The sequence below is a fragment of the Cyprinodon tularosa genome, unplaced genomic scaffold (genome assembly GCF_016077235.1).
Source record: "Cyprinodon tularosa strain WSP-4 unplaced genomic scaffold, ASM1607723v1 ctg427, whole genome shotgun sequence".
Lineage (NCBI taxonomy): Eukaryota > Metazoa > Chordata > Actinopteri > Cyprinodontiformes > Cyprinodontidae > Cyprinodon > Cyprinodon tularosa.
Window position 1 is genome coordinate 495841 of NW_024039149.1, and position 19293 is coordinate 515133.

Sequence of the window (19293 nt, forward strand, 5' to 3'; positions counted from 1 at the left end):
CGATTCTCTTGCCGACGTATCGATGCATCGGATCGTCGGCTGTTGGATCGATGCATCGATACAAAACGATTGTTATTTACACCCCTAGTTAGAACGGCCGCTTCCCTACGACTTTAAAGCACAGATTACAACAATAAAGGCTTTTACCTTATTAATATCTTTTTATGTTTCATGAAACATGATACATAAACATATGGACTCCATTGCTTAACTGGACTCCAGATTTAAACTGAACATCCTATAAATAAATAGATAAAATAAGATACGAAAATAATATTAACTGATATAAAGTCAGTTGCTTCACACATACTAAAGTGCAGGAAAACTTTAGCAAACAAATATCTTCTTCAACCAGTTGAAATGTTTATTGGTAAATAAAACTCTCAATTGAACAAAAAAATAAATGAGTGTATGAACTGGTAGTTTGAATTGTAGCCATGCAACTATCATACGAGGCCTTGTGGAGGTTTGTCCTGCATAATACCTGATATTTCGCAGCATCTTCTTTTTTAAACCAAAAGTAATTCCAGACAAGTGGCGTATGGGAAAATCGGACCTAAAGGGGAAAAACCTGTGCAGTGTACGCCCGGCTTTATTTGTGTGTGTGCAGTATTTTTAAATTTGCAGGGCTAATAAAACATTTGTCATTGAGGGAACAGGAAAATGTCAGTTGGATGTTCTGAGTAACCTCCTGCACTCCTGTTTGGACCGTTTCACCTCAACCTGCTTCTGTTTTCAGGCGGTTAGAAACCTTGTTGCTGCTGTGCTGAAGGAAAAAGACTCGAACGAGCAAATCAGTCAGTCGTCCACGCAGGTGAGTTCGTTTTAAACCGCACCAAACAGAAAACATCTTATTTGGTTAAGTTGGGGTTAAATCCAACCAGGCTTTTATATTTCATAGGGTTTACACCTTAATGTTTCACATCTTTGTGCAGTGGTAGGGGCGGTCCTGGGGAAAACTCTCTGAAACACTATTGCCTGCATTTTGAGATGGAATGCAGCCAACTTTTCACTACTTTTGTCCTGATTATGGGAGTTATGGGTACGGAAGAGGGCCGCTGGGAAAAAAAAAAGTTAACTGATTTTGAAATATTATTTTGTTAAAAATGGGAAAAAAGTCACAATTCTGACTTTAATCTCAGAATTTTGGATCTTAATCTTAAAGGGCAGGAGAGGAAGAGATGTGGAGCACTCAGCTTCACTAAGAAAGATGTGAGTTGTTTGGGAGAAACAGTAACACATTGGTGGGAAATGATGGAATTAGGCGACTTTTTACGTCCCTGAGGGCCACTGGTGATTCTATTTCTATAATGGAGTCAGAATTCCAAGATTATAGTCAGAATTCTGAGAAAAAGTCAGAATTCCAAGATTAAAGTCAGAATTCTGAGATTAAAGTCAGAATTCCAAGATTATAGTCAGAATTCTGAGATTAAAGTCAGAATTTTGAGAAAAAAAATCAGAATTCCAAGATTATAGTCAGAATTATGAGAAAAGTCAGAATTCCAAGATTAAAGTCAGAATTCTGAGAAAAAGTCAGAATTCCAAGATTATAGTCAGAATTCTGAGATTAAAGTCAGAATTCCAAGATTATAGTCAGAATTCTGAGAAAAAAATCAGAATTCCAAGATTATAGTCAGAATTCTGAGATTAAAGTCAGAATTCTGAGAAAAAAAAATCAGAATTCCAAGATTATAGTCAGAATTCTAAGAAAAGTCAGAATTCCAAGATTAAAGTCAGAATTCTGAGATTAAAGTCAGAATTCTGAGAAAAAAAAATCAGAATTCCAAGATTATAGTCAGAATTCTGAGATTAAAGTCAGAATTCTGAGAAAAAAAAATCAGAATTTCAAGATTATAGTCAGAATTCTGAGAAAAGTCAGAATTCCAAGATTAAAGTCAGAATTCTGAGAAAAAAATCAGTATTCCAAGATTATAGTCAGAATTCTGAGAAAAAATAATCAGAATTCCAAGATTATAGTCAGAATTCTGAGAAAAGTCAGAATTCCAAGATTATAGTCAGAATTCTGAGAAAAAAAATCAGAATTCCAAGATTATAGTCAGAATTCTGAGATTAAAGTCAGAATTCTGAGAAAAAAAAATCAGAATTCCAAGATTATAGTCAGAATTCTGAGAAAAGTCAGAATTCCAAGATTAAAGTCAGAATTCTGAGATTAAAGTCAGAATTCTGAGAAAAAAAATCAGAATTCCAAGATTATAGTCAGAATTCTGAGATTAAAGTCAGAATTCTGAGAAAAAAAAAATCAGAATTCCAAGATTATAGTCAGAATTCTGAGAAAAGTCAGAATTCCAAAATTAAAGTCAGAATTCTGAGAAAAAAATCAGAATTCCAAGATTATAGTCAGAATTCTGAGATTAAAGTCAGAATTCTGAGATTAAAGTCAGAATTCCAAGATTATAGTCAGAATTCTGAGATTAAAGTCAGAATTCTGAGGGGAAAAAAAAATCAGAATTCCAAGATTATAGTCAAAATTCTGAGAAAAAGTCAGAATTCCAAGATTAAAGTCAGAATTCTGAGAAAAAGTCAGAATTCCAAGATTATAGTCAGAATTCTGAGAAAAAGTCAGAATTCTGAGAAAAAAAATCAGAATTCCAAGATTATAGTCAGAATTCTGAGAAAAAGTCAGAATTCCAAGATTAAAGTCAGAATTCTGAGATTAAAGTCAGAATTCTGAGAAAAAAAATCAGAATTCCAAGATTATAGTCAGAATTCTGAGATTAAAGTCAGAATTCTGAGAAAAAAAAAATCAGAATTCCAAGATTATAGTCAGAATTCTGAGAAAAGTCAGAATTCCAAAATTAAAGTCAGAATTCTGAGAAAAAAATCAGTATTCCAAGATTATAGTCAGAATTCTGAGAAAAAGTCAGAATTCCAAGATTAAAGTCAGAATTCTGAGATGAAAAACAAAATTCTGAGAATAAAGTCAGAAATCTAAAAAAAAAGTCAGAATTCCAAGATTAAAGTCAGAATTCTGAGATAATAAAATCAGAATTCTGAGAAAAAAATCAAAATTGGTAGTAAAGTCAGAATTCTGACTTTACTCCCATATTAAGTTAACTTAAAAAAATTATTTAACTTTTTTTTAAACGTTTTTTCACTTGCCCTAATTCTAATGTGCTTGACTAGAGGTGGAAATTTCATAAGGAAGACATGAGATAATTTTTAGTTACAATATTATGTTTCTTTGGTTAATTCAAACATTTAGAAAGTGTAACCGAAACTTTCTGCTAAGGATGAAACTTGATTGTTTCATATACAACAAATTGAACAGTGACAAATACAAAAACTACAAATACTACAGCACCATCTGCCATCCAGCAGAGGAGAAAGTGCAGCCAGCACTGCTTTTATTTCTATCTACTCTAGTAAAAATACTGCCCACACTGAAGCTAATATGAAACTTAATCGTTGCATTTTCACGTATCTTAGTACATTTTGTAAGCTGATGTGTTAAACAAGCAGGTGTGTCGCTCTGAATGGCATTTATTCCAGCTTTAAATGTCCAAAGGGCAAATAAGCACATCGTTATCTACAAATAACATCCCCTTTATCAATCTTTGGCAAATAAAGACTCCAATTATCTCCAAGAACCATAAAAAATGGCGGCATCTGTTTGACATTTGCTATTGATTTGGTACCAATTAAGTTGTCATTTATCTTAGCTGTTGTTTTCCATCCATTCCACTGACTTTATTGTCCCAAAGTAGAAAAATAACCACCTAAACAATCCTATACTTTTATCAGGCATTCAAGAGTTTTGGTAAACTCTTGAATGCCTGATAAGAGACATTCAAGGCATTCATTTTCAAATATTTTTAATTAAGGGCATATAATGTACGCCTGTAAGCATTGCTAGCTAAAAGCCTGAATCCAACTGATCCAGTTTTCTTTTAATACAGACATATATTTTGAAGATTCTTGTAGTACGAATAAATGCAAACATTATGACATCCAAAAGCCTTTTTGTGGGTCTGAACATATGATGCTCCTGCATCATGTTAGATCGTTAGGAAGCATGTTCTGATCACAAACTCAGCCAGTCGGCCACATTCAAAACAGACACTTGACTCACCTCGGCATGCTGGAAACTGATAGCGTGAAACTGACAGCATGACCAATTATCCAATGATCTGATGTTCATGAAGGCTAAATTAGAAAGGCTTGTTTCTTCATATGGCTCCTGTGTCTGAGCGGCCATGACTGCTTGATGTTTTTATTCCAGGGCCCAGCGTTGGAGGCTCTGTGGCAGCAGTGCTGCGGCGACTCTGCTCCGGTGCGTTCAGCCTGCTGTGATGCTGTGGTGCTTTTAGTAGCTCAGGGCCACGCTGAGCTGCAGTTTATTCTCAACAGCGTCCTCAATCTCCTGCCCTCTGCCAGGTAAATAACATCAACTCTCTTATTCTTTTCCAAAGATTCATTGTTTGATTTTTTTACAACACTGGATGATTTCCATTCAAAAGAAGATCTCTGTTGGCAATGTAACATTACATCAATGAATATTATGATGAACATTTTAATTGCATCCACAAAAAAGTCAGGATTCTGAGATTAAAAACAGAATTCTGAGAAAAAGTCAGAATTCCAAGATTAAAGTCAGAATTCCGAGATTAAAGTCAGAATTATGAGATTAAAATCAGAATTCCGAGAAAAAGTCAGAATTCCAAGATTAAAATCAGAATTCTGAGAAAAAAGTCAGAATTCCAAGATTAAAATCAGAATTCTGAGAATAAAGTCAGAATTCCAAGATTAAAATCAGAATTCTGAGATTAAAATCAGAATTCCGAGAAAAAGTCAGAATTCCAAGATTAAAATCAGAATTCTGAGATTAAAGTCAGAATTCTGAGAAAAAAGTCCGAATTCCAAGATTAAAATCAGAATTCTGAGATTAAAGTCAGAATTCTGAGAAAAAAGTCAGAATTCCAAGATTAAAATCAGAATTCTGAGATTAAAGTCAGAATTCTGAGATTAAAGTCAGAATTCCAAGATTAAAATCAGAATTCTGAGATTAAAGTCAGAATTCCAAGATTAAAATCAGAATTCTGAGAATAAAGTCAGAATTCCAAGATTAAAATCAGAATTCTGAGATTAAAATCAGAATTCTGAGAATAAAGTCAGAATTATGAGATTAAAATCAGAATTCCGAGAAAAAGTCAGAATTCCAAGATTAAAATCAGAATTCTGAGATTAAAGTCAGAATTCCAAGATTAAAATCAGAATTCTGAGATTAAAGTCAGAATTCCAAGATTAAAATCAGAATTCTGAGAAAAAAGTCAGAATTCCAAGATTAAAATCAGAATTCTGAGAATAAAGTCAGAATTCCAAGATTAAAATCAGAATTCTGAGATTAAAATCAGAATTCTGAGAATAAAGTCAGAATTATGAGATTAAAATCAGAATTCCGAGAAAAAGTCAGAATTCCAAGATTAAAATCAGAATTCTGAGAATAAAATCAGAATTCTGAGATTAAAGTCAGAATTCCAAGATTAAAATCAGAATTCCGAGAAAAAGTCAGAATTCCAAGAACATAACATTATGCTCCATTACTTTAGAATAAACTCTTAGAAAACCATATAAGCCCTACAAAACTCTCTGCTGCTTTGAACGAGAAATTTAAATGTATTCGTTTAAAGTGGCCTTTGGCTGAGCTATCTGAAGACTATTAAGGTTTTTGATCCAAACTTGGGTTCACTTTTTCCAATTGTTGCATAATCTTAGTTTAATATATTTTTTTCCTGCTTGATCATCTGTGTTTCCTCTATGTCAATGTATTGTACTTTTAATTATTTCTTCTCATGCATGTATCATATAACCTTTTTTTTTTTTTCATACTTCACTGTGGGCAGAAATGTCCAGGGGCTTATAAAGGTCATGGGAAGACTGCTGCAGATGCAAGTGGACCAAAGGCAGGAGGACTCCCCCTTCATCTGCCCCTACTCCATCAGGTCAGTTCCTGCTCACGGTTGACGTCTCCTGTTGATCCGTTCCACCTGCTCGCTGGCGTAAAGCCCTGTCGTCTCACACTCTACCCAAGCTACCACCATTGAACTCACCATATCAGTTCTACAGAACCTTTAAAAAGAACCGGGTTATCTCTAGCTCAGCCGAAGGTCTGTTTAAAGATGGCTGCTCCAACCTGGAGGAACGTTCTAGGACAACGTAGAGGAGAAGATAAGGAGTGTTGCCAATTCCTCAGCAGGCAACGTCGCTATTGGCTGTCCTAAAAGGCGCTGGATAATGTTGTCGCTCCATTTGCATACCTTGTGTCATTCGACTGCAGGAGATTTTAAATCCTTCCAATTTTATTTATTTATAGAATAGAAAAGAATTGAGAAAGTCCCTTTATTGTCCCCCACTGGGGGAATTGTGGTGTTTACCGCTGCAAAGTTGTAGTAGAAGTGGTCACACAAATATGCATCTAAGAAAAATGGATAAAAATAACCGACAGGAAAATAAAAGAGAGTATTGTCCTGTACAGTGTTTTACAATATAATACTCTGTATCTGGAGAATAAAAAATCAACAACTGTGGACATTTTTACAGAAATGGATATCTGAAAAATAGCAGCAACACCAGAGATGTGCATTTATTTATTTATTTTTGCTGTCTGTCAAATCAGCGCAAAGAGATAGGATAGCTGGGAGGAAGGAACATGGGCATTTGAAGAGTTTTATAGACTTTGAGACTTAGACAAACTTGTTGTTTTCTATACAAGAAGTTTATACAAAATGAAATTACGTTGCTTCCAGGATTTTCCTTTTCTCTCTATATATTATGATCAAATAATCTAAGGGGGAAATATGAGGTTCTATTGTGGAAGATCGTGGCTTCATTTACCAAATTAACCTGAACTGGTTCACTTATCGCTTTATGAACTTCATTTTTTGAAAAAGTGAGCTATAAATGTGAGTTCATTTTGTGTGAACTGAACTTTGAGCTCCTTCTTTGGCACAACATCATCCAGAACATGTGTTCTGCAGCTTCTGAATCGGTTCCTCTGCCATGATCCTGCAGGGGCCTCCTTAATCAGTTGCAGTTTTATTTTGCCCCTCCATGTTTATCTTGCTTTCTCTTTTTCATTTTCTACATTGAGGCTTGTTGCTTTTTTCCCCTGCAAGCTTCCATGTCTCCCAAGATCTGCACATTCCTGCTCCCATTCCTTCCTTCCCCCTGTATCCCCCTGTATCCCCCTACCCCTTCCCTCTTGATTGCGCCGTCTTAGCTCCATCTGTCTGGAAGCCTCACCCTCCCTGGTGAGAAGATGAATGGATGCAGGGCAGCAGGGTGGCGGCCATCAGCCCGGCAGGCGGGGCGTTTATTGGTTGGTGGGGCTGCTGCTGCTGGGTAACTGTAAATGCTGCGGGATTAACGAAGGACGCCCACTGGCGGCCATTGTTGATCGACTAGTTGGAGCGACCCTTTGCAATCTGCCAGCGAGATGTTAGCGGGATGTCGGCCACATCATCATGTTTCTCTTGGGATGATAGTAATCTCTCATTTTTAGTGAAACCCAGTGAAACACGTTCCCCATTCTGGTCTTCTTTCAAAATCTGAACCACCAGCTTTCATAATAATAATAATTGAACTTTTATTGATCTCACATAGGAGAAATTTCCCTCTTCATTTAACCCATCCCCTTGGGGAGCAGCAGGCTGCCATTTTGCAGCGCCCGAGGAGCAGTGTGGGGTTACGGGTCTTTGCTCAGAGAGCCAGAGTGGCAGGCTGTGGGAGTGGGACTGGAACTCAGAACCTCAGGATTCTAAGCTCTATGCCCTAACCACTAGGTTATTCGTTAATGGTCCTATATTCAATTCAATCCAATTCAGTTTATTTCTATAGCTCCAATTCACATCATGTCATCTGAAGTCACTTTCCAGTTCACCAGATCATACAGTCAGATTGATTCAAAGTTTTCTATCTAAGGAAAACCAGCTGATTGCATCGACTCATTGACTCTTCAGCAATCCCTCACAATAAGCATGCTTGTAGCGACAGTGGAGAGGAAAAACTCCCTTTGAAAAGGAAGAAACCTCCAGCAGAACCAGGCTCAGTGTGAGCGGCCATCTGCTGAGGCCCACTGGGGTTCAAGGAGACTTAGGCTACGTTCACACAGCAGTCTGAAGTGACCTAAATCTGATTTTCTTTGCCCATATGCAACCTGTATCTGATCTTTTCATGGCAGTCTGAACAACAGATCCGATTGTTTGCGACTCAGGCTACTTTGCTATGTGGTCCTGAATGTGATACAAATCTGATCTTTTCAAATGCCACCCGTGTCTGAACGGCCAGGTCGCATTCATCCGACCTTAACGCCAGTAATACTAAACAAAGGTAACTATTCTGCATCTTGCTATTTAGAACTGGAAAGAAAAACAACCAGAGGCGTGCAAAGACATTTTGGGGGGCAGGTGCTCAGGAGGGGGGGGAGGGCACTTTTTAGCGCACGTGTAACACTTAATTATAAAAAAAAAATAAACGCATGTTGAATGAAATTTGACTCTTATTTGTAACATTCTCTAAACGTGAGTTTTCAATGGAAAAAAGTCACATCACCAACAGAACAGACTAAAGCATACTTCTTTCATCTGGCTCATCTCCCTGTTCTCCCTCACCCATCTGCTCTCCCTCATCCATCTGTTCTCCCTCATCCTGGTCTTTTTCTGTCTCTGTGTCTTCCCTGAACTCTTCCTCATCTCCTGTCCTGGTAGATGTTGATGGTTTAGAGCTTCCCTGCTGTGACTGGCTACAATATATTAATAATAACCATCATGACAATAATAATGATAATAATGATAATAATAATAATAATAATAGCTTTAACAAATATGCCACATTAGTTTAAATAATGGGCTATTAGGGCAACATGACTGGAAGTCTTGTCACGTGGATATGACTTATGGTAGCCTACAAAATAATAGCTATTTTAATACCTGCTGCACAAACCACTTAAAAATAAAATGTGAACAGCTTTTAAGATTTTTCAATACGATTAACCCTCCTTTCTTGGTATTGTGCTGCAATTACTAAATCAATATACAATTAAGACAATAAAGAGACCAAAATGTGTTAATTTATGTTGCCTAACAAAACCTATACAACAGAAAACGTTTGTCTTAACACATAGATTTGTACAGAAGAGGATTAGGGCCACTGAAAAAAAAAGTTAACTGATTTTTAAATTTTATTTCAGTTTAACATGGGAAAAAAGTCAGAATTCTGACTTTTTTATTGTCAGAATTCTGAGATTAAAGCCAGAATACTGAGCAAAAAGTCAGAATTCTCAGCAGAAAGTCAGAATTATGAGAAAAAAGTTAGAATTATGAGATTAAAGTCAGCATTCTGACTTTTTTCCCATACTAAACTGAAATAAAATTTAAAAATCAGTTAACTTATTTATTTTTTTTTTTTCAGTGGCCCTAATCCTCTTCCGTAGATTTGCAATTGCAAACTCTACCAAAATTATTTGTAGCCTATGTGGTCGTCCTCACGTTATCTGTCATTGACTTGGGCTACAGTGTAAAACTTTCAGAATCAGAATCAGGTTTATTGCCATTGTTAGTGAAGGAGTTCACAAACTAGGAATTTTCTATGGTACAATCGTGCAACATGAAACATATAATATGGAATAGGTAAATAAAATTATAAAAATATCTAAAAACTGTGGGTATACGTCATGCAATAAAATAGACTAATGTATACACTTAAGATAAAAAATATGGATACAAAATATAAAAAGTAAAATAGCATCTTACAAGGAGACAACTAGTTTATCTGGTGACCAGTCGGCAAAATGCTTGTTTGGTGCTGCTGAATGAGACATTTTAATGCACAACAAAATGATTCTGCTTGATCTGTATATTACCTGGCTAATGGGGCACGGGAGAAGCAGCCTGTCAGCGACCGTTCCTGCTATCTGAAAACTGCTATGATGCTGCGCATCTGGCATGCCCTGCGGGCGACCGAGCGAGTTCACGTGACAAAGGAAGAGAGAGAGGCTGGTCGGGTGTGCGCAAGTAGGTCGGTCATTTCGGGGCATTGTTTCAGTCGTTTTTAATGGCTCAGGTTTTCAAAAGATCATTTCAAAACCGACCTCAGTAAAATCTTAATAATATTAATAATAATAAAAAAAAAACGAGTTTCAAAAGGGCATTTTCTTTGATAGAGGGCAAACTTCCTAGTGCTTTAGTGTCTATGTGTGCACGCCCCTGAAAACAACCATGGCAGAAGATGATGCGCAGAGTAGTAATTTATTTATTTTTTTTATCATCTTGAAAAGATTGAGTTTTTAAGGTTGGGATAGATCGCTAGATGCACTCCAGCGCTACCATCCAGGTTTACTTTCTTAAACACAGAGCAAGCTAGCTTGTGACGTCATTGCGCCCTCTACTGTGCATGCAGGACACTTAAGCTCTATGAATATAGTTCACACAGGAAATCACATACAAGTTGCATATATTTGGAAATCTGAACGGCAACACAAAAAAAAAAAAAATCGGAATTGAGCATTAAGGCCTGCAACGTGAACGTAGCCAGAAGATGAGAGAAACCCTCAAATTGAAAAGTTTTAGTTTGACCTGGTTTAATTCTGAAAAGAATTTTCTATAGGGAAACTTTAGATATTTGATTACCGTAATTTTCAGACTATAAGCCGCGACTTTTTCCCCATTTTTTGACCATTTTTCGACCTTGCGGCTTATAAAACAATGCGGCTTATCTATGGACTTTTACAGCTAACGGCCACTAGGGTAATACCTAAATCTATGGATTTTACCATCCACCATGTTGACGTCACATTTGCTTCCCCACACAAGTAGCCGCGCGTGCGCGGGAGTGCGGGGGTCCTCCGGAAGCAGACTCCGAGTAAGACGGACATTGCGAGCGCAAGACAGTTTGTGTGACAGCCTCATTATGGAAAACAAACGTTGAAATGCATATGATGCAGCTTTTAAGTTAAAGGCAGTCAATTTGGCAGTAAACAAAGGAAATAGACCCGCTGCGCGTAACCTTGGAATCAACGTGTCAATGGTGAGACGCTGGAGACGCCAGCAGGAAGAATTGTCTCAGTTCAATTGTGTTGAAATGTTAATAAATAGGAGCTTCCCCAAACAGTTGCCTCTTTCCCAACAATCCTCTCTGACCACAAACCGTATGGTAATTAAACATAAAAAACCTGCGGCTTATAGTCCTGTGCGGCTTGTATATGTACAAATCATGGAATTTAGCTTCTGCGGCTTATAGTCCGAAAATTATGGTAATAATCAGAAAAATAATTGACCGATTAATCGATTAGCAAATAATCATTAGTTACAGCCCTAATTATAATCATATATAATTGGAATTATATTTATCGTTTTAAAATTGTGCAGCAGTGTTTACTGAGGTTAACTTGTACCCCTTTCCCACAGGCCGAAAAACCTGTTTAAACCCGGGAACAGTCAGCTTTTGGTGGCAGTGGGAACTAGTGTTGCGCCGATGCCATTTTTTGGCCCCGATACCCATACCCGATACCTGGCTGTGCAGTATCGGCCGATACCGATACCATAATAATGTAAAATAATTGCCATCATGGCTTTGTCAAGCTGCTGCCTACCTTTGTGAAGCCGGAAAAAATCTAATAGAAAGTGCAATACAAATCCAGTAGAACTTTTTATTGCCTACCAGGAGGGGATGACAATAGTTGAAGAAACTTATGGCTCTCAAAATGGTATCGGTGCCCTATTTGTTGGTACTCGCCGATACCGATACCACCATTTTTAGGGCAGTATCGGGGCCCCGTCCGATACTGGTATCGGTGCAACACTAGTGGGAACAGCTCATTGACTCGTGTCTATCCGGGTCAAACAACTCGGCAAGCGACCCACAGTAAATCTCCTATGCTCTGATTGGCATGCTGTGGTAACACCAGAGCCGCAACGCAACATACGGACGTCAACACACCGCGCCAGTCGCTTCTTATCTAACAAGCAGAAACACGATAAACGCGGAACAGCTTCGGAGGGATTCAGACAGGTAATGGAGAGAAACAATAAAGCACACAGACTACGCCCTGGCTTCCTTCCATTTTGCTCTCCATTGTTTACGTTCCTGGTTTCCGTCGCACTGGTGACATCAAGACTAACCCAGCAGGGGGACGGAGGCAACGCATTTGCCAGTGAGGGGTTAGGCCCAGTTTTTTTTTTCTTGCGAATGGGAAGGGAGCCAAATGTTTTATCGGGTCCATGGTTGAAAAATTAGCGTTAACCTGCTATTTTCAGTGGAAAAGATGCTTTAAGTCAAAGTAACTTCTCTTCCATTGCAGGACTTTGCGTCAACCACCCTGAGAAGGTCAACCTGTCGAGTTTTACAACAATGAAGTATTTATGTTGAAGTATTTATGAAGTATATATGTTGCTGGACCACGGCTGCTCCTCTAGTGTTGCTAAGACTTGTATAAACCTAAGGAGAGGAAAGAGGTTATTGGGTTGGGGGGGTTGGCAGATCTTACCTGGCTAATCCGTCTGCCAGGTATCCATTTCATACAGAACTTGGGGTCCAGCTCCTTCCTTTGTGTGGCGTCTGAAAGCCTGATGGATGGAGGCAGTGTCTGAGCTGAGGCTGTGGAGCTGGCCGGAGGGGAACCTGAGGAAAGGGACCAGAGATGGTCAGACAGATTACGCCATTTAAAGACGGAACGATGGAACAAGAGAATACGGTCCTGTCCGTATCGGGCCCCATGCTGTCAACCTTTACAGGCACAGACCTGCTCAGTTGGTCAGCTTCCTTCCTCCCTACCCTGGGACAGCCGCTGATTGATGGAGCTCCTCGGAGATGTGCATACTGGTGGTGCCAACCCCCTCCCCACCAACAACACTGTTGCTTTAACCTCTGTCCTATCATGGCCTGGAGGGTTCATAGGTCACGGCGGCCTCAACTTGGCTTTGACCCGAGTGATGTTTCTACACTTATCAGATGGGACAATCAAAGAGTTAACGCAGGGTTTCCGCTCCCTGCAGGAATAGACGCCAGACGACAGAAACCACTGTGATCTCTCTGAACAATTCTATGAAGACACACTGATCACAAAAGTGTTCACACCCTGGTTTATGCTTGAGCACCTCCAAACTGTCTTAATTCTTGGGTTCTTGCAAATATGAAACTCCTTGCATATTTCTTCAAAGAAAAACACGGTGGAGAAGCAATAGCTCCTATTGGCAAAGGCTCATAAATATAGATATCTAATATCTTATGAGTTGGACGTAAATATCCCCAAGATCAACAAATTGTTGAAGAAAAAGATTTAGAGTAATGCTAATGGTGCACATTAGAAGATCAGTGAAGCAGAACGGTAAGAAGGACAGCACTGAAACCTGGATAGAGTGAAGTGGACTTAGAAATTTCATTGTTGGTCCTGTTTGCATGAGACTGAAGCAAAACATTTTAGGTGTTAATGTATTTTAACAGTTTGTTTCCCGAATACTGGGATATCCTGGAGAGACGGAAGTTGTCATGAAACGCGGACAGATGGACTCAGTATTCAAAACACAGGTAAGTGACCATGATCATCTGACAGAAGATGATTATCTGAGTCACTTACCTGGTTTAACAGTCCAGTCCAAGAATGTCCCCCAAGTGCTGCAGTCCCAGAGGACATGCTGGAAGCCGATCCTGGTCAGGGATCCAGAACAGACAGGAACAGGATCCAGATCGGGCAGGAACAGAAACAGGTGGCAGGATCCAGACTTCCAGGCATCCACAGGCTCCCAGGAGGGTTCAGAGTCTGACAGGGTCCGAAAGCGTGACCAGGTGGTCACGCACAGGAGCAGACAGGATCAGGTGCAGATGAGCAGGCCCAGTGGAAGAGGGTAGCCGAGACAGGACGTGGAACCAGAACTTGATGCAGGACCTTTAAACTGGTCTCCTCCCTGGAGCCAGGCTTACTGGAATAAAAACATAACCTCCCCACATGTATAACCAGAAACCCAGAGGACTCTGCGGGTTAGGAACAGTGGATGATCAGGAGACGAGGCAAACACAAATACCCTCTTTCCACTGGCTGCTAGGATCCAGGACATGAACCATGGCAAAACTGAACAGACAGACTAACTGAAAACAAATAATGATCTGGCCCTGAATGCTCAGGCTGAACTGAATATAACCAAGAGGAAACAGGTGAGAGGAAAAATTATAATTGAGTCAGGGAGGGAAAAGGGCAGGTGAAAGAGATCATCAATTAAGGAGGAGCAAACAGGCCAGATCATGACAGAAGTAGCACAAGTAGTGTCACCGATTGAGAAGCAGCTCCTGGAATCGCCGCACCGTAAGCAATTCTGAAGGAGTCGGTGGACCAAGAGATGCTGGCACTGTTGTTGGGTAACTCTGTAACTGGCTCTTTGAAATCCAGGTCCGCCATATTGAGTTGAAACTGACAAACAGGAAGAAGCTCCTCTTCCTTGATGATGTGATTTAGTTACCTGGGCGGCGTTTCATCACATTGTTCATTTGAATTATTTGCAAGAGAGGCGGAAGGTCAGGTGACTAATGCTCAGGTAAACCAGTCGGAATCTTTGCCACTTTGGTGTAGGGCTGGGCAATTGATTGCATTTGCAATTAAGGTTGCCAACCATCCCTTGAAAACTGGAATCGTTCCATATTTATAAATAGAAGTACCTGTCCCGAATTTAGTGTAAAAGGAACGCACTTATTACTGTCCACTTTTTGCTTTATCCCATATTACTGTGAAAGTTAAAAAAATAGTCAGTAAAAAGCTAATGGAAAATGAAAGGATAGGTCACATTAGATACAAAACTTACAGTAAACTTGTTCCCGGGCCCTTTCCTGCATTGTGACCAATGAGCTGACAACATATACGTAACGATCCAGAATCCCCTCATCCCATTGGTCGAGTCAAGTGTTGCTCACGGCGAAGATAGCGGGAGAAAACAGAGCAGTATGGGGGACGAACTGAGTCATTTTAACGCTGACGCTGCTTTTGGGGGCGGCGCACTTTCTAAAAACAATGCTCCTCCTCCGAAAAAAGAAAAAAAGGATGCAGAAATATACGGAGGAATGGGTGGAAAAAGTCAGCGATGATTAATATAAAGCACACTGCAAATATGCATCTAATTCAATGCAGATTTGGGTCAAATTGTTTTAAAAAAATTATTTCACACAAAAAGGAGAGTAAAACACTAAATTTTTCGCTGCAGCCCTTTAGGCGTTGGTAAAATGCTTGCGCTAGGTTTGTCGCAACAAATAAAGGTAAAAGCGTAGCAGCTAGCACGCAGATCCACGCATGCATGTAGAAATCAACGCTTTTTAACACAATGGTTTAAGTAAAATCCTGGAACAATGGGTAAGCAAGCTTTAAAAAACTGAAAGATTTGGTTGAAACCTTTATAAGCTTGGGATTAGAGCAAAGGAAAATCGAAATAAAATCGCAGTCGCAATTTTGGTTAAAAATACTCGCAATTTTGATTCTTTGGAAAATCGTTCAGCCATGCTTTAGTTTTAATTAACCTCAATGCGCAAGTATTCCTTTAGTTTTGTAAGGAAAATACACTTTAAACTACCTCAATGCGCAAGTATTCCTTTAGTTTTGTAAGGAAAATACACTTTAAACTACCTCAATGTGTGAGTACTCCTTTAGTTTTGTAAGGAAAATACACTTTAAACTACCTCAATGTGTGAGTACTCCTTTAGTTTTGTAAGGAAAATACACTTTAAACTACCTCAATGTGCAAGTATTCCTTTAGTTTTGTAAGGAAAATACACTTTAAACTACCTCAATGTGTGAGTACTCCTTTAGTTTTGTAAGGAAAATACACTTTAAACTACCTCAATGTGCGAGTACTCCTTTAGTTTTGTAAGGAAAATACACTTTAAACTACCTCAATGTGCGAGTACTCCTTTAGTTTTGTAAGGAAAATACACTTTAAACTACCTCAATGTGCGAGTACTCCTTTAGTTTTGTAAGGAAAATACACTTTAAACTACCTCAATGTGCGAGTACTCCTTTAGTTTTGTAAGGAAAATACACTTTAAACTACCTCAATGTGCGAGTACTCCTTTAGTTTTGTAAGGAAAATACACTTTAAACTACCTCAATGTGCGAGTACTCCTTTAGTTTTCTAAGGAAAATACACTTTAAACTACCTCAATGAACAAGTATTCCTTTAGTTTTGTAAGGAAAATACACATTAAACTACCTCAATGTGCGAGTACTCCTTTAGTTTTGTAAGGAAAATACACTTTAAACTACCTCAATGTGTAAGTATTCCTTTAGTTTTGTAAGGAAAATACACTTTAAAGTACCTCAGTGCTCAAGTACTCCTTTAGTTTTGTAAGGAAAATACACTTTAAACTACCTCAATGTGCAAGTATTCCTTTAGTTTTGTAAGGAAAATACACTTTAAACTACCTCAATGTGCAAGTATTCCTTTAGTTTTGTAAGGAAAATACACTTTAAACTACCTCAATGTGCAAGTATTCCTTTAGTTTTGTAAGGAAAATACACTTTAAACTACCTCAATGTGCAAGTATTCCTTTAGTTTTGTAAGGAAAATACACTTTAAACTACCTCAATGTGTGAGTACTCCTTTAGTTTTGTAAAGAAAATACACTTTAAATTACCTCAATGTGCAAGTATTCCTTTAGTTTTGTAAGAAAAATACGCTTTAAACTACATCAGTGCTCAAGTACTCCTTTAGTTTTGTAAGGAAAATACACTTTAAACTACATCAGTGCTCAAGTACTCCTTTAGTTTTGTAAGGAAAATACACTTTAAACTACATCAGTGCTCAAGTACTCCTTTAGTTTTATAAGAAAAATACACTTTAAACTACCTCAATGCGCAAATATTCCTTTAGTTTTGTAAAAAAATTGCACTTTAAACTACCTTAACTGTGTATCCCTTTAGTCATGTAAAAAAAACAATTGAATTTTTTCTTTTTTGTTGTTTTTCGAAGCATATGGTAATCTGACGGCTCTTCCATGTGGTCATAACTTAGTGCAGTAATCCGAATGGGCGTATTACTATGGATATGCTAGCCTGACGTGGTTTGCTGAGCTGATAGAACACCGCCACAGGGGTGGCTAATGATTGGTTTGAGGGGTCTATGGCCCCCCTTGGCCCCCCATCCAGCTACGCCCCTGTTCTTATTGGGCTCAGATTGGGCTGTTACTATCCAGAGGTGACATCTTGCTGTCAGCGCCAAGATTTCCAGTGAATGTGTCATAAACGTCAAATAAAGCTCCAATTAATGGTGGGTTTTCACAGGCTTGCTGCCAGGCTGCATTGTTGTTATCTGTACCTAAATGACAGCAGAATAACCAACACTTCTGTATAAAATGTTTGGCTGGTTGGGATGCAGCAGGTTTTCTTTACTCTTTTGAAAGACGGCCAAAATGTTTCTTTTTTTTCTGTAGAGCTTCTTCCTCTGTCAGTGCTTTAAACTCCTCCAGGATCCTGGGAATAGCAGGGTTTACAGAGGAGAGTTGTAGCTAGGTAACGCCAACATCACCTACCTGTGATGCGTTCAGGAACCTTAAAAAGGGTTGGATTTTTTTTTTATTTGAAATAAAAAAATGTAACCTAGTAATGAAACTTTACAAAACTTTTTAATCAAAAATGGTTTTGAGAGTAACTTTGCTGTTTCTTCAAATTTAATTTGAAATTATATATTTTTTAAATTTAATCATTTGAATTTTATGTTTTAAGGGTTTATATATATATTTTTTTTTTATTTTACTGTTTCATTCTTTTGAACTTGTCTTTTAGAGTTTTCTTTATTTATTTACAATTTTTTTTCAGATTGTGTTTTTCGTATTGCATTGCTTGCATTTAAAGCTCCATAAAAATACTCACTCAAAAGTTTTGTTGCTAACGCTCATGCACACCAAAATAAAATGCTACCTCGCTCCTCTCTTTTCGGAGGAAAACCCGCCCCCTGAAGTGTAGAAATTGTAAGAATAGTATAAAATTTGCAAAGCTCAATATGAAAAACAGAAATTTGAAAAAAGAAATTTGTGCAGTAATATTTTGTTAAAATAATATATATAATATAACTTTAACAGGTAAAGTAACGTAAAATGTATTTAAAGGAAAAGTCCGGTCAGCAAGGAATAACTAATAATTTTCGGTGATTTAATGAATTTGGCAAATTTTCGTTGCGATCACTGAGTCTAGGAGCGGCCATTTTTGCCCAAATATAGTAGCCCCTCCCTCCTGCCATCTTCCAGCAGTGACGTCACGGTGCGGTAAGCCTAGCGCCATTCTCCCCGCTTTCCAAGCTAAATCAATGGGAACTACTAGACACATCTGCAATCAACAACAATTATTGAAGATTTCCAGAGGACTTCACCATTGAAATTCACCAGAGCTATAGTGAAACTGACAATGCCCACGTGCATGGCAGCTGGATGCTGGAATACATCGGGGAAAAGTAAAAAAAAGAGTTATTCCACCTTTCTGATTCCTGATCCTCCACGGACGGGTTGGTCGTTGGATCGCCAACTTGAAGAGGGAGGATTTGCCATCGAACTTCTGGCCAGAGAAAAAACCCGTAATATGTAGCCAACATTTGGAAGAAGAATGTTTTCAAGATGACTTGGATAATAGCGCGTTGTGACAAACACCAGATACAGCACTGGGACTTGATCAACAGCCGATACCGCACCGTGACGTCACTAACCAGTAGGTGGCAGTAGTGTTCTTTGACAAACATGGATGCCTCCAGTAAAGCACATTCACATGAAAATTACTCTGAATTAAAAACACTGATCATTTATTGAACAGGATGGAATCATTTCAGATTTAAAGAACTTTCAGAAGTTTGAATATGAGCGAACTTTTCCGAATTGTTAAACGAAACAAAATCAGAGAAAACGGCAAGCTTTTTTCAAAATTTCTTTATTTTAAAGTGTTTTGCAAAGTTTGAATTCTGGATTGCACTTTTTTATTTCTGTGTTCTTCTCTTTCAACAATAATAGAAAAAAAATCACGACATAAAAATTCCCTCGTGGTGAGGAAGAGGAATTTTCTTGATTTCATCTGACGGATGGACCTTATTGCAGACGCATGTTAGTTTATGGAGTTTTTGCTCCATCGACAGAAAAACGCTGAGTCATTCAAACTTTGAAGGACGCATGACTCATGGATCTTTGTGTCTCCATGGTTGCTGTGCAGGAGCTGTCCTCATCCGTTCATCACGGCGCTGGAGAACCGAGCGGACTGCTGGCCGGCGCTGCTGCTGGAGATCGATGACTTCATCCGCCAAGCCGCTGAACGGTGAGCAGGGCCGC

General features: G+C 38.5%; 1 protein-coding gene across 1 annotated transcript in view; it reads left to right on the forward strand.

Annotated features, from left to right (window-relative positions):
- The window catches only part of focad (focadhesin), a 94256-nt gene that overhangs the window by 11783 nt on the left and 63180 nt on the right, over positions 1–19293 (forward strand). Inside the window, exons 3-6 of the mRNA XM_038299365.1 lie at positions 740–814; positions 4241–4395; positions 5862–5960; positions 19178–19279. Of these exons, the coding sequence (XP_038155293.1) occupies positions 740–814; positions 4241–4395; positions 5862–5960; positions 19178–19279 (431 nt within the window). The remainder of the gene's footprint in view (positions 1–739; positions 815–4240; positions 4396–5861; positions 5961–19177; positions 19280–19293) is intronic.